The sequence below is a fragment of the Lepidochelys kempii genome, chromosome 1, assembly GCF_965140285.1.
Source record: "Lepidochelys kempii isolate rLepKem1 chromosome 1, rLepKem1.hap1, whole genome shotgun sequence".
Lineage (NCBI taxonomy): Eukaryota > Metazoa > Chordata > Testudines > Cheloniidae > Lepidochelys > Lepidochelys kempii.
The window spans coordinates 111,495,206-111,510,502 of NC_136380.1; the positions used below are offsets into that span (position 1 = coordinate 111,495,206).

The 15,297-nt window shown below is 40.2% G+C and overlaps 1 protein-coding gene across 15 annotated transcripts in view; it reads left to right on the plus strand.

Moving 5' to 3' along the window:
• MCF2L (MCF.2 cell line derived transforming sequence like) overlaps nt 1-15,297 on the plus strand; it is a 267,170-nt gene that overhangs the window by 210,603 nt on the left and 41,270 nt on the right. For 14 of the 15 annotated variants that reach the window (XM_073350279.2, XM_073350166.2, XM_073350186.2 and 11 more), the window contains 4 exons: nt 11,466-11,585; nt 11,915-12,031; nt 12,557-12,706; nt 14,144-14,268. In XM_073350279.2, the coding sequence (XP_073206380.2) occupies nt 11,466-11,585; nt 11,915-12,031; nt 12,557-12,706; nt 14,144-14,268 (512 nt within the window). The remainder of the gene's footprint in view (nt 1-11,465; nt 11,586-11,914; nt 12,032-12,556; nt 12,707-14,143; nt 14,269-15,297) is intronic. The other variant, XM_073350176.2, reaches the window with a different exon arrangement.

The following is a 15,297-nucleotide window of genomic DNA, read 5'->3' on the forward strand; positions in this document are numbered from 1 at the left end:
TTTACAAAAGTACATTTATAGGAGTAGTTCTGTGATTTAATATTTCAAAAGGTAAATGCTACGTACATTTAAAATCTGCTAATTCTGGTAACAGTTTTTAAACAGGTTTCAAAGAAAACTCAATAGCAGGTGTTTTAGGTTGTTTCAGCATGCATTTCATACCTTTTAAAAAAAAGTTACCAGAGTTTAACTAACATACCGTTCAGTTATTAATTTTTAAAAATTAAATATAAACAGAATTGTTAAACAATGCAAGTTTGTATTACATAAGCTGTAAACGAGAGGCATATCTAATAATAAAAAATGAATATTCACTTGTATACTGGTCGGGTACTAATCATAACCCTTTCTTATATTTTTTGCCTCTTTCAATCTTGTCATGCTGGCATTAATTACCAGTATTTCAGAATGTTTACCAGTAAGTGCAAAAGCATAGAGCTGTAACCAGTTTCTGTGTAAGGGGTTCTCCTCGTGGGAGGTAAAAGCAAGTCAGAATCAAAGCTGCAAATTATTTGTCATCTTAGTATTGCTTCCTTGTTCTTGTGGCACTGCCAGAAGGCTTCTTGTCTACTGCAGCTTTGCAATTTGTTTAAATAGGCTTGACAATATGATATTCCCATAATAGGGCTTGGAATTTTCTGGATGTTAAAATATGTTTAATAAATCATCAAAAAATGCTGCAAAAATGAATCCTGATAGTACTTCATGAAAGTTTGAGATCCAGCATTGAGAAGATTCCAGTACTGAGACGTGAAAAGAGTTGAGATCGGAGTGGTTGGGGTGATTAAAGAAATGGGATTCACTCTCACAAAAATCCAGCTTTTCTGCTTGATGTTATAAAATCACAGTTGGTTGCAAAATTGCCTTTGATGTTGGTTTTTTTAGCAGCCATGATAAAGTTTAGAGCTTACACTAAGCTCTAATGTTGTGGTTTTAAGCACCAAGTACATATACAGTGCTCCATGTGTTGAAGAAATGGGAGATTTTTGTCTTTCACAGAACATAGAACCTGAATACCTACTCACTACGATACATATGAGACCTGTGATTGCAATGGTCGCTGGAGTCTTTGCTTGAAGAAGGAAGTTAAGTTTTAAAGGCAGAACCTGGCAAATATGTGTAGGCTGTTGCAATGGAATCATAAATGTTTCCTTCTCTCGTTCTGTACTGTTCTGTGTGCTACTTTAAAAAATAATTTTAAAAAAATCAATGATTCCTTAGCTGAAGTTGCACACGTGCTCAGCTTTGGCCTAATGCTGCTTCCATTGATGTCCGTGACAAAACTCTCATTGTCTTCAATACTGAGCCCTTTTGAAAATTCCATTCTACAATCCCAAATAGAAATGTCATCGCTGGATAGTGATGACATTGTGACTAGACTGGATGTGTATCATGGGAGACATTTATGAACGTTTTAGCAACTGCTAACTAGAAATTCACTTTGCTAACAAGAAATGCACTCACTTATATTTGTTTGTTGGGACTGCTCCTGTATACAAGTTTTGTCTGCGGCCCATAGATTCATTTAATCATGAAACAAAAGTAACTCAATGACACATTGAAATTTTGTTTCAGGTGCAGAGATTCTGCATTAGCAGTGGCAAACGAAGAGCTAATGCCCCTTATAACAGGGCACACTCCCCGCTAGGGTGTCCTTTCATGGCTGCGTATGGGGATTAGTTCTGCCCAGTGTGATGCCCCCTTCCTTCTCTCAGCTCATGATGTAGCCCCTCATGCTCTCTAGAAGTTGCAGTGTTTCCTCTTCATGGCTGGGCCCTCTGACCAGGCCACTTTACAGTTTTCCCCTTCCAGAGTAACAAAGTCTCACCAGACCAGCTGTCCCGTGCCATTCCAGATAGTGTTCTGATTCAAGACTGTGCCACTTTCCTAATAGCTGGTAGGAGAATTTGAGTCCACTTGCTACTCTGGGTTCCAACCCAGGGACCCTACTATAAGTAGCCAAGGTCTGTACCATCTCAACTTTTGCTGCCATTTCCCTGGGCCTCTTCCTACTCTGCCCTCCACAGGCTTTCTTCTACACCACCCCTCTAGGTAAACCCTTCCCTCAAGGTCAGGATGCCAAGGCTTCTGGTGCACCTCTGGGTTTCCTCCTTTTCTCCTCACTAGGCCCAGAGAGTGACTGCAGACCTCCCCACTACAGCCCCCTTCTGCTCTCACTTCCTGGCTTTATACAAGCCCTCTCCTACTTCTGTCCAAATGGCCTCCATCTCCAGTTAGGGCTTGTCAGTCAAGCCTAAATCTCTCCCCAGGTGAAATTAGCAACTCTGGTTAATTAGCAACTCTGAGCCACCTTAACTCCTTCAGGGTAGTGTGGGGTGAACACCCCCATCACAGCCCTGTTTAACTGTACTGCTTTCACAACCTGAGAAGGTGGATAGGATTGTGAAAACGAGGCAAGACTTCTGTCTGAGGATTCAATTAGGAGCAAAATATTTCAGCTGTGGAGTTTTATGTAACACCCCTTGATGGTCAGTGTTGAGAGACGAGATTATCAATGAATCTCAGAAAAGAGAGGCCCTCACACCAGAGTTGAAAAGTGGATCTTTCTTTTCCTATCATATTTTAGAGTTTTATACTGCCATCCATAAGCAGCGTATCAGAGGTGTCTTCCTCCAAAAGTCTGTTAGCAGTGGTGAAGTCCCTGATGGACTTTTCAGTGCCTCTGGCTCTCTTTCAGTTTATAAGGATATAACTTGGGGTAGATTTTTTTAAAATTTTTGTTGTTTAATGGGTTGGAGGGAGTGACTGATGATGTGTGTGCCCTCTGTTTATGATAGAAAAGCTTTATCAAATAGTAAAGCTTTGCAGCATTTCCTAAAGGTGACCAGACTCTTGATTCATCTAATCTGCTCTGGAAGTTTGCTCCATGGCTGGTTCCCCTTGACTAAGAATGCTTTGTCCCTACTTCTTATGCCCTTCATATCAGGGTTTGTGAGCTGCATTGTCCTGTAGGAGTGCAGCTCCGTTAGTGGTTCATGGCTCAGTCTCTCGTGTAACTGGGGCTTGATCTATTAATTGCTTTGAGGACTAGGACCCAGGCCTTGAACTGGCAGCAGAAGTGGACTGGTGACCAGTGGAGGGACTAGAGCATGGATCCAATGTGCTGACCACAGCCTAAAAAACCCATTGACAAGCCAGGCAGTCACATTTTGTACTATCTAGAACCTTTGCGGTTTTTTTTTACAGTCGGCTTCAGATACAGTGAATTAGGTAATCTAGACACTGATCTCTGTGGCCAAGGCCTGGGAGTGAAATTTCCTAGTGAGCTGGAGATAAAAGAATATGTTATTAGTAACCGATGTTACAGTCATACAGGTTTAGTGACGAGTCAAACAAGACTCGTCCTGTTGAATCATTTTGATGAGTGGGGGTTGTATGACTTCATGGGACTGGGAGTTGGGGGGAAGTGTTCCAGCTAGTTCTTCACAGCATGCCCCCAATCAACCACCATCACTTTGGGCTTGCATGGATTGAGTTTATACAAGCTGCTCTTCATTCAGAAGCTGATATTTTGTAGGCATTGTGGTATCTTAGGAGTGGTAGTGATTGCGTCAGCAAAGAAGAATACGATGGTTAATTTTCTATCTGTATATTTTGTTTCTGATTGTATAAAACTTAGGTTTTTTAAAAGATAAAGCTGTTTTATTACACTTGTTTCAATTTAACTATTATTTCCTTGTTTTGTTTGTTTACATTGTGTATTTAATAGCACTTTGTGTATAGACCTTTTCACTATTTCCCTGATATAGTCAGTCAGTTTTCCCTTTTATTACATGGGTTTTTAACACACAAAAAGAGGAGAGAAAAATACATTTTAAATGGGGTTGTAAAGCCACAAGCATTTACCAGGGAAACTTGAGAACAGACCTAGTGCATAGAACTGCTTTTAATTATGTTTTTTAAGCTGACTAGAATTTCAAATTAAAGATATCCCTCTAAGCTCATCTAATTGAAGCTTCCGGACAATAAGCCCATATAAGAGAGCTCATCTTGTGCAGGATTCTGCCATTAAACCATGTTGGGTGATTCTGGCAGTTTACACTGTTAATGTAGTTTCAACAGATATACCTGCTTGCTGCTTTATATACAGGAATTCTGACATACAGTGTCTTCTGACTTGCTGTATACAAGTGAGTGTAGAAGGAATAAAATTGCATAACATTTTCTATTATTACAGGGAAATGTAGATATATTGAGTACTGTACATAAAATGAGATTTCACGACTACTCGTTGTAGTCCAAGTACTGTAAATAACTAAAATATGGATCTGACCTTGTCACGTGAAATGCGTGATACTAGTCCGTTTCTAGCCTTCTCTGTCATTTGGTTCACATATTTGTCATGTATCATCTCTGAATGCAGTTATTTATTCAGCTGAAAAGTAGGAAGTCTTAAAAACTGTCTTTTTGGATTAGCCAATTGTCAGTCAGAATAGAACAAAGTCTCACGGTGCCACTGCTTTTCTTTCTGACCTTGGGCAGAAGATCGAGTTGTACTGTAGTTCCTTGGGGAAAACATGGATTAATGAACTGTGAACTGTCATCTATAGAAAGTGGAAATTCTGCTCTTCCCAGGTGATGTTTACTCTATGTTTTTACCCATGTGTTTACCCATTCTACAGTTGCTTATCATCTTAGTATCCAGCATAGTAATGAAGCATGGAATGCTTCTTTATCAATCCTCCGCAACAGCTTCTTAATCCTAGGGTGAGTTTTGGTGCCATAGGAAGCTTGCATTTCAATAACCTTCCAAGCTATCATTAAGATAATATATAAATTTATCCACTTTAAACTCTGCTTTAAACATAGCTGGATTTTGTTTTTGTAGGTACTTTCGCTTTCCACAAATTGGAGCATAGTGGGAAGCTTCCCGTCACTTCAGAGGAAGGGAGCAGCTCAAAGGCTGCTTCCTCAAGTCTGGCCGGCTGGAGAGGAGCAGCCTACTTCCCAGCACTTAACAGAAGCCTTGGGGAAGCCAGTAGGTGGGCTGCTCCTCTTTCATTCAGCCAGCTGGCAGCTCTGTTGTGCTCCAGGTTTGGGACACCCAGAGGACAATACAAAGCACAGTACAATTCCTGGGGATGTAACTGATCTTCATTTACTGGAAAGCTCCGACTTAGTGAATGCACTGTATGTAAAGAAATTTCCACAAATCTGAAAGGCCATGCTGTTCTCCACTGGACTGGACATGGATGGTGTCAAAGCCAGGAATCTGTATGTGTTTAAATGAACAAATGGAATAGATTACCCACTGGGACTAAGAACAGTGTTAAGGGCTGTGCTGACCCCTGAATCCCTCGGCCAGTTTGAGTGGTTTTGCAATATTTTTTTCCCTCTCCCATGCGGTATGAAAAGCTCATACAAACACAAGCTGAAAATGACTAAAGCTCCAATGCTCCATGTGGATGACCCCACCATTGAAGCCAATGGGCTCCATAAGGGCCCACCGCAGTCACCTGCATGGAATCTGCTTGCAAGATTGGGACCCACCTAACTGGCTCTGTACAAAGTGCAGTCAAACAACAGTAGAGAAAGTATTTTTTTTCTCTGCTCTCTTTCCATTTTAATCATCTTAGAGGTTATTTCTGACAATAATAGATGAACATTTCAGCTGGAAGTATGATTTTTTTTTAAAGGATTTTACATAATCTGAAAAACTTATGACCATTGAGGTTATCCAAAGGTGACGTGTGGGCCTTATGAGACCTCTCTATAAATGAGCTTTAACTTGCGTGCACTTATGTTTACATTCTGCGGTGTCTCTAACTTGTTTATATGGATTCAGTGATCAAATTGCCACTTTTTTAACAGCTTCATAACTGTGGCAGGATCTACGAACATTGACTCAGGCATACAAGAGGAGATTCCTTTCATTTTTTACTTATCAAGAAAATTGGCATCCTTTTCCGTATGAATTCCTTTCAAAACCTTCTTTTTGGCTTCACTGTGCATTGTGACAAAGTTCCTGCTCTACCTTGGTGGGTCTCACGCTAATTGGTGGATTTGCTCGTCTTGGAGCTTCACGGCAGCCCTCAGCTTGGCCATTTTTCTGAATTCACAGTCCAGGTCGACTCCTCCTGTGTCTGACCAGGAGTTGGGAGGATTTGGGGGGAACCCGGGCCCGCCCTCTACTCCAGGTTCCAGCCCAGGGCCCTGTGGAATGCAGCTGTCTAGAGTGTCTCCTGGAACAGCTGTGCGACAGCTACAACTCCCTGGGCTACTTCCCCATGGCCTCCTCCCAACACCTTCTTTATCCTCACCATAGGACCTTCCTCCTGGTGTCCGATAATGCTTGTACACCTCAGTCCTCCAACAGTCCGCGTTCTCACCCTCAGCTCCTGCTCCCAGCTCCTCACACGCACACCACAAACGGAAGTGAGCTCCTTTTTAAAACCCAGGTGCCCTGATTAGCCTTCCTTAATTGATTCTAGCAGCTTCTTGATTGGGTCCAGGTGTTCTAATTAGCCTGTCTTAATTGTCTCTAGAAGGTTCCTGATTGTTCTGGAACTTTCCCTGTTACTTTGCCCAAGGAAAAGGGACCTACTTAGCCTGGGGCTAATATATCTGCCTTCTATTACTCTCCTATAGCCATCTTGCCCGACCCTGTCACAGCATATAAATACTACAGGGAGTGGGCTGGTCCAGCGGTGTAGCAGCTATTTACTGTGGTAATAGAGAATATAAGTCATGGAATGGATTCAGGATTCTCCTAGGCCACTATAAGCTGCTTTATTGTAGCCTGTAGGGGTATATCTATACTACAGCTGGGAGTGAGCCTTCCTGCTCTGTTAGACAGACCCACGCTAGTGGGGCTCGAGCTAGCATGCTAAGAATAATAGTATGGATGTTGCAGCTTGGACTGGAGCCCACCTGACCCCCTAAGCTTGAAAGCACAAGCCCCAACATCTACACTGCTATTTTTAGCATGCTAGCTCAAGCCCTGCTAGCACAAATGTGTCTGCCTTGGCTGGGAGGCTTGGTTCTAGCTGCCGTGTAGGCAGACATACCCAAGATAAGATCCACTCAGAAACTTCATTGTTAGCCTACACAATGTAAAGCACAAACATGGATTTTGGAGAAGGAGTCTTAAACAGCATTGCCTTCCTAGACAGAAGTGAGGCACCACTGTGTAAAGATGGTGAATGTTAAACATGAGAGATTAAAGAGATTCTGTCATGATTTAGTCATAGAGCAAGGTAATATCTTTTATTGGACCAGCTTCTGTTGGCGAGAGAGACAAGCCTTCAAGCTACACAGAGCTCTTCCTCATAGGTATTTTATAATGTTAACTTTATACAGAACAGATTATTAAAGAGAAATAATTTAAAATAGGTATCTTTCTTTTCATGTTAGGTTATTTGTTTAAGTATTTCACTCTGCTTGGACAATAAAATTTGTCTGGTCATTACCACTCATGTTTGTAGGTACTTTCAACTTTTGGTTCGCCTATTCGAGCATAATGTTTCACAACAGTGCAGGGAATGTTTTTAAATTTTAAAAACAAAAACTGTTTTTACTCTGAATTATTTTTAATTTAATGAAATAAAATCAATTATTTGGTTCTGTAATGCACTTCAGAAATTACAAATGCTGAATTTTGATTCTAAACTGCATTGTGTCCCTCTAAAAGGGCTGTGGGGTATACTTCCTGAAATAACATTTTAGGGGAAAATGTTAAACAGGTTAATTCAAGATTTTAGACTTGGAAGATACTGTTTGTGGAAATTATTCCTGGTTATTTAGGGTTTCTTTTTATTTTTCTTATTGATATCTGTGGTAATAGGTGTGAGAATACCTTACAAGAAATTGCAAATTCCCATGGACACTGAAACTGTACTACCTTCAAGAAACAGAACTCGGATCAATAAAACGATCTAATAAAAAAGCCCTGTTGCTATGAAAAGGCCATTGTAGTGTGGGTTAAGCAAAGAGACTATTAGTAATAGTATACATTAGTTACAGAACATTAAGCATCTAATTCAACTGTTTGAAATACTATTCAGTGCATCCTCATTTCGTGGTTTGTAGCATCCTGCTTGAGCGCCACAGAAATGGATATCATAGAGTCGGAATACCGTATTGCCTTCTGTGATGTTGAGAAGCTCATACAGTAAATTCTTGGACATTCTGTATATTAACTTGTTTTTACTGCTGCAGAGGTTTGCTTAGTGGTTAGGCATCAGGAGTCAATCCTGCTTCCACTGAAGTCAGTAGTAAAACTCCAGTTGACTTTCAGTCTGATTCTGCTCTCACTGACCTCCAAGGGAGCTTTGCCATTGACCTGAATGGAAACACAATGGGATGGGGTCAGGACCTAGGTTTGGGATACCTATGCTCGCTGGAATTGCTAGTTAAATTCTTAGCAGGTCGAGTCAGCTTTTCAGACATACAAGACAGATAAACTGGGTACCATGCATTTTACTGTGTTTCAAATGAGACCTTGAAAGCAGCGTTCCTGTCCATTTTGTGCAGGCACTAAATATCCCATGGCACTGTTTGTAAGAGTAGAGGTTTGCTCTATTGTCACGTGCCAAAATGTCCTCTCCTATTATTGATGTGCAAAGTTGTATGCCCTGAACAAATCTGTAAGGTCACTACGCTCTCTTCATTCAAATCCCTCCATCAGACCCGCTTCTGTTGTAATATCCACAACATATCAGTGATGACTAGGTTGTTCAGCAGGTAATAGCTGATTTTATTTTTATTTATAACTATGGGTAGAAGATACGTTAGGTGTTGCTCTGTTTGAACTCTGTGTAGCCACATAATCTTATGTTCATTGCCTTTGTCATCCTTCCTTCCGTAGTTTATAAGACTTCTTGGTTTCATATTATTTCATATTAGATTGTACATTTTCAGGGCAGGACCTACATCTTCCTATGTATTTGTACAGCACCCCACATAATGGGCCTCCAATTCTTATTGGGGCCTTTGAGCTGTACCATAATTTAAATAATAAGAATAGCTGGCTGCTATCTTCCACTCCACAGGTGGCTACATTTCAGATGATGTATATGGTTTGGGAAGCATGGTAGTAGATGCACTATATACATTATTATTACTATTACACAAATATTTCTTAACACCATTGTAAATAGTGTGTATGCATAAAAGATGGTTTCAATCACCTGCTCATCGAAGGGGTTCTGGTCATGGAATATACTGTGTGTGGAGGAAGGGTTACATCAGTTGTACATGGATGTGAATATTTAGGTCCTCTGGTGAGGTCAAAAGTTTATATGTTGTGAATGCTGACTTTTTTGGCAATGTTTACCTTCCATTAGTGCTCTGATATTGACAGCACATCTTGGCTGCAGTAATTTCACTGCATCAATTGCCAAAAAGAGACGTGGTGCCAGGAAATAATGTATCTTCCTAAATGACAGAACTGATGGAAATGTTGAACTGGTGAAGTTTCAGGAACCTTCTTTTGACACTTAGTGATGGACAGCAGAGGAAGATACGAGATCTTTCTTTCACACGCCTGGCTATCCTACAAATATCCAACCTGTCTATGGGAGGGTAACACTATTCCTGGAATGACTCACTTCATGGATCAGTACTGCCTGTAAGGATGTTAATACGTGATGCTGCTGTTTACTGGTATTGCAGCGAATTGATTGATATGTCTGTGTACCATTGCCATCTACTGGGTGGCATTTGAAATGTTCCACTGTGTCAGTTCCTTTACTGCTCACAACTAATGGCGATTCAGTCGATAGTGAGGTGTGCTTTTAGAGTCAGGTGCTCCAAAGTCTGTCCATGGTGCTGATGTGACGTTCCAAATGGCCACAGCGTGCACCATAGTGATAACAGTGAAGTCCTAGACTGTGAGCTGTTTGGGACACAGACTCTGTCTTAATGTGTGTGGAGAGGACGTACCATGTTGCGGGTACTATCACAACACGAATAATAATAGCTTGGGTGACCAAGGATTTGTTAGTGTTGTATGAAAAAGAACGTACAGTAATTTTTTTTCCTGCATATTGTAGGAATCTTTCTACCAATTTTCTCATTTCCTGACCTGGAAATCCATAGCAGTGTCCTCTGAGTATAAAATGTTAACTTTTTAAGTAAAATTGTTCTATATTTTTGCTTCCCTCTCTCTTACATTGTGAAGAATTTGACACTTATACAATAAATGAACATTAACCCATAAAAGTATGACATTAGTAACCACACATTAAATTAATCCATGGTTTATCTTTGTTCTTAATAAGTTGGCATGGAGCACTATTAAGAAAGCACTGCGTGGTTTGTCTGCTTACTACACATTGGGCTTCATAACATATATGTTGCTGGATTAGAGTGACATGGGTTTTTTTCTGTCCTTTCGTCTTTGCTCGTTCTAAAGTTGGCTAGTTCACAAAGTTAAAATGTGTTCTAGGAATGTCTCTTATGTCATGTCCTTGTCTCTGCAATTCTCCAGGACTTTCTGAAAAAGGCATAAAAAGAATGCAGTTATCTAGATAGTGATGATATGAGCTCAGATAAAGAGGAACAGCAGGCACCTGCCCAACACGGTTTACAGTAGCAGTTCTCCAATGTTACCACTTCACATAGAAAGCTTTACATATTCCTTCAACTACTACCTCTTGACTGATGCCCTCCCTGCTACGCAGAGTGTCAGTTACAGGTGGGAAAGGGAGTGTGCAGATAGGAGAAATGGAGGCAAGTGGAGATGAGAGCAAATATGTAGGCAAAAGTAGAGTTGTACAGAGCTTGCACTTAATGCAGAAGGAGAGGGGAAACTACTGGACAGTTTTGAGTGTGGAGTGACTTAGTCTAAGCAGCAGGAGACAAAAATGATCTTGGTAGCATTGTTTCAGATAGACCGGCTGGGGTGTAGAATAAGTTTATACATCTTTCCTGTATTTCCCTTGGATCAATAATGATAAAAAAAATAAAAAAAACCCTCACTTGATTCAGATTAATGACTACTTAGTTTGACATTTTAAGCTAATGCCTGAGAGAGAGTCAATTATGGTGGTAATAGTTCACATGGCTAGTGATAGGCAAGGTGTGCAAACGGACCAGAAAAGATAATCACAATGCGTTCAAATGGCAATGGGAAAAGATAACTGTAAAAGAACTACAGCTGTAAGTTTTAATGAGCCTCCTTTTTAATCAATCTACTGTCCTTGAACTAGAACATTTATTTCAACTACACAGCAGTAATAATTGCTCTGGATGGTATAATTCATCATTCAAACGCTTCACAGTCCAGGGTGGAAAATAGTTAAATCCTAATTCCCATAGATGAGTGGGTTTTCAAATGTTCTGATTACAGGCCTTGTTGAGTTTTTATTCAGTGAAGCATTTACATAGGCCTTCGGTACACTCAGGACGTGGTTTAGCATGGGTTTCATATAGTCTAAAGATACATTTATAGACCCCAGTGATACAGAAACTAATGGCACAAACCTGTTTAATGATACTTACAGGCATCTTTCCCAGGAAACCTGCAGCTGGTCCTTGTTCTGCGTCCAACAGGATTTATCCACCGAACTCTCTCAGACCTCGCTTTCAAATTCAACAGAGATGAATTTAAAATGAAGGTACCTGTAAGTATTTCTTTGCCTCAACTATACTAGCAGTGAACTGTTAAAGTACTTAATCTGGACAATGTGCACATCAGCAAATGAAAAAAAAATGCTTACATGTTACTTTAACAATTTGTCTATGTTGTTCCATGTTACATTTGTAACATCTTCCAGCATAAACTACTATTGAGTTGATGTGATGTTGTATACACGAAGGGAATAAATCCACCCTATGCTTCTTCCCTTGATTTCAATCTCCTGAGTAAAGACTGCAGGATTTGCCCCAAAATTCCTAATATGAGTCTTGTCATTTATTTGGTCATATTAATTCTACTCCTTTATGGTTGCAGATCATAATGCTGGGCTCGGTAACAGAATTGCATGCTTATATTGACAAAACACAGCTAACAGAAGACCTTGGTGGCACTCTGGATTATTGCCATAACAGATGGCTCTCTCACCGCACTGTAAGTCTTAGTTGTTTTTGTTTTTCGCAGTTTAATGGGCCCTTCTGTGTTATACTCTGTCATTTATAAAACACATTCTAATTAATGCAAGCTGACATCAACTGAGTGAGGAGATGATCTCAGTGGAACTTAATCATTTTAGAGAAATAACATAAGTAGTAACTTTGGGAGTGGTTTTCTTAAGGTTTTGGAGCAAAGGAATATTGTTGTTTGGGAACTGGGAGGCAGGGCCTGGGTGGGTGGTGGTGTTACAAGAGCGGGGGAAAAGCTCAAGTTAAAAAATGATTCCAGATTATAAAAATGTTCGGAGAATGCATCCGATGTAAGCATAGAGAAAATATGCAGTTAAGAAGCTAATGGTGAAGGTGTTTTATTTACAACTTTTGCTAGCAAAATAGTCTTTAAAACAAACTTTTAAGCCAAACTTTTTAGTTGTAATCTAAAGTTTGCATTTTACTGTGGGAGGGCGGGATGTGTGTGTGTATTCAGAGCATCAAATGTCTTTAATGGTTTTATATTCCAAAGGCCATAGAAAGTTTTGCCCTAATGGTTAAGCAAACAGCTCAAATGCTTCAGTCCTTTGGGACCGAATTGGCTGAAACAGAACTACCAAATGATGTGCAATCAACCAGCTCCCTTCTTGCAGCACATAGTGAAAAGAAGGACAAAATGAAGGTAGGTATGTCATAGGAAAATACCCTGCTTTTAGTTAGCACATTATTTTAATTATAACTAGCAATAAAAATACAATTGAAAAATTGGAGAGCTTTTGAAAATATTTGGATAATATTAAGAATGTGAGACCTTTGAAATCTTCTTAAAGCTGTCTGGCTATATTTGAAGTTTAAAGCTGTCTGGCTATATTTGAAGTTTAATAAGGATCTTTATTCCTTGCAAAAATAATCCTGGAGGCTAAGATACAGCACGTACAAATTATGATGTTATGTTTCTGTAATGGAAATTGTTGTACAACCAAAGATGTAGTAATGGGGATGTTCATTTTTTTTTATTTGTAGTAATGTGTGTGCATATATATGAAATTCTGATTAGGAATGGACAAACCAGTTCAGATAACATTTTTTTTAAACATTAATAATTTGAACCAAAACTAGTTTGCCAGCAGTTTCAGAATACAGCAGCAAAAATTCTCTAGGTAGTTGTGACACAACCAGAAGCACTGGAAATCTTGAGAAAGTGTCTGTCTGTTATCATGAAACTTCCAAAACAGATTTGAGAGGTTGGAACAAGCTTGAAAAATGTTGAGGTTTAACCTTCGGTACCTTTAATTCATTACTTTTAATCATAGAAGATTAGGGTTGGAAGAGACCTCAGGAGGTCATCTAGTCCAACCCCCTGCTCAAAGCAGGACCAACCCCAACTAAATCATCCCAGCCAGGGCTTTATCAAGCTGGGCCTTAAAAACCCCTAAAGATGGAGATTCCACCACCTCCCTAGGTAACCCATTCCAGTGCTTCACCACCCTCCTAGTGAAATAGTGTTTCCTAATATCCAACCTAGACCTCCCCCACTGCAACTTGAGAGCATTGCTCCTTGTTCTGTCATCTGCCACCACTGAGAACAGCCTAGCTCCATCCTCTTTGGAACCCCCCTTCAGGTAGTTGAAGGCTGCTGTCAAGTCCCCCCTCACTCTTCTCTTCTGCAGATCAAACAATCCCAGTTCCCTCATCCTCTCCTCGTAAGTCATGAGCCCCAGCCCCCTAATCATTTTCGTTGCCCTCCGCTGGACTCTCTCCAGTTTGTCCACATCCTTTCTGTAGTGGGGGTCCCAAAACTGGACGCAATACTCCAGATGTGGCCTCACCAGTGCCAAATAGAGGGGAATAATCACTTCCCTCGATCTGCTGGCAATGCTCATACTAATGCAGCCCAATATGCTGTTGGCCTTCTTAGCAACAAGTGCACACTGCTGACTCATATCCAGCTTCTCATCCACTGTAATCCCCAGACCCTTTTCTGCAGAACTGCTGCTTAGCCAAATTACTTTATTAAATTGTTCTTGCTATTCTTCCTATAAAGAACACTTTATCTATGGTACTTTGCAAGATTTCTTTAGAAACACCACTAAAATGTGTTATTTTTTGTTTTCTGCAGGAGGATTTGAGGTTAGCATTAAAACAGGGACGTGATATCCTTGAAAGTAATAGAAAGCCAGTTACTGAGAACCCAGAGTACAAACTCAACCAAGATCAGCTTGACAATCAAACCACTGTGGAAAGGTGAGTTGAATGAAATATGGAGCGTACATTCGTTTTTATTTTACACATTTTTAATTTTATTATCTAGTATTTAATTTTTATGCATGTAATTAGCTAATCGGCAAAGTGATTTAAGGTGGTAAATATTTAGAAGGTGTTACTGGGCAGTACCTCGTCTGCTCCAAATCCTCTGTTGAGCAAAGTGCTGCAGGGTTCTATTTTGTCGTCTTTGCGGCTCAGTCTGCATGTGAGGGAGATAAGGCTTCAGTTTGGGTTTCAGTACCATCAGTATACTGATGACACTTTGCTCTCCATTCCATCTGGCTCAGATGATGCAGTTGATCAGCTGTCCCACTGTCTGGAGAAGATTGCTACTTGTATGAGAGATGGCTGACTGAAACTCAATCCAGATAAGATGGGTGATATTGTTTTGGGGGAAGCAGTAAGAGGGAGATAGCAGAAGTGATATCTTCTTTTGGGTGTGTTTGTCCACCTTTTATGACTAAGAACCTAGGAGTTGTGTTAGGTCACCAGCTGTTTCTGCATGTCCGTATAGCAACTGTAGCAGTGTGTGCTTTTCTTCCATTATCATCTGGTAGAAGGTTGTAGTCTTTCAGATACAGACTTCATCAGACAGATTCATGTCCTTGGTACCTCTAAATCAGTGGTTCTCAACCAAGGGTACGTGTGCCCCTGGGGGTACGCAGAGGTCTTCCAGGGCACATCAACTCATCCAGACATTTCCCTAGTTATGCAACAGGCTACATAAAAAGCAGTAGTCAGTACAAACTAAAATTTCATCCTGATAATGACTTGTTTATACTGCTCTATATACTATACACTGAAATGTAAGTACAATATTTATATTCCAATTGATTGATTGATTTTATAATTATATAGTAAAAATGAGAGAGTCAGAAATTTGTCAGTAATAGTGTGGCTGTGACACTCTCTTGTATTTTTATGTCTGATTTTGTAAGGAAGTACTTTTTAAGTGAGGTGAAACCTGGGGGTACGCAAGACAAATCAGACTCCTGAAAGGGGTACAGT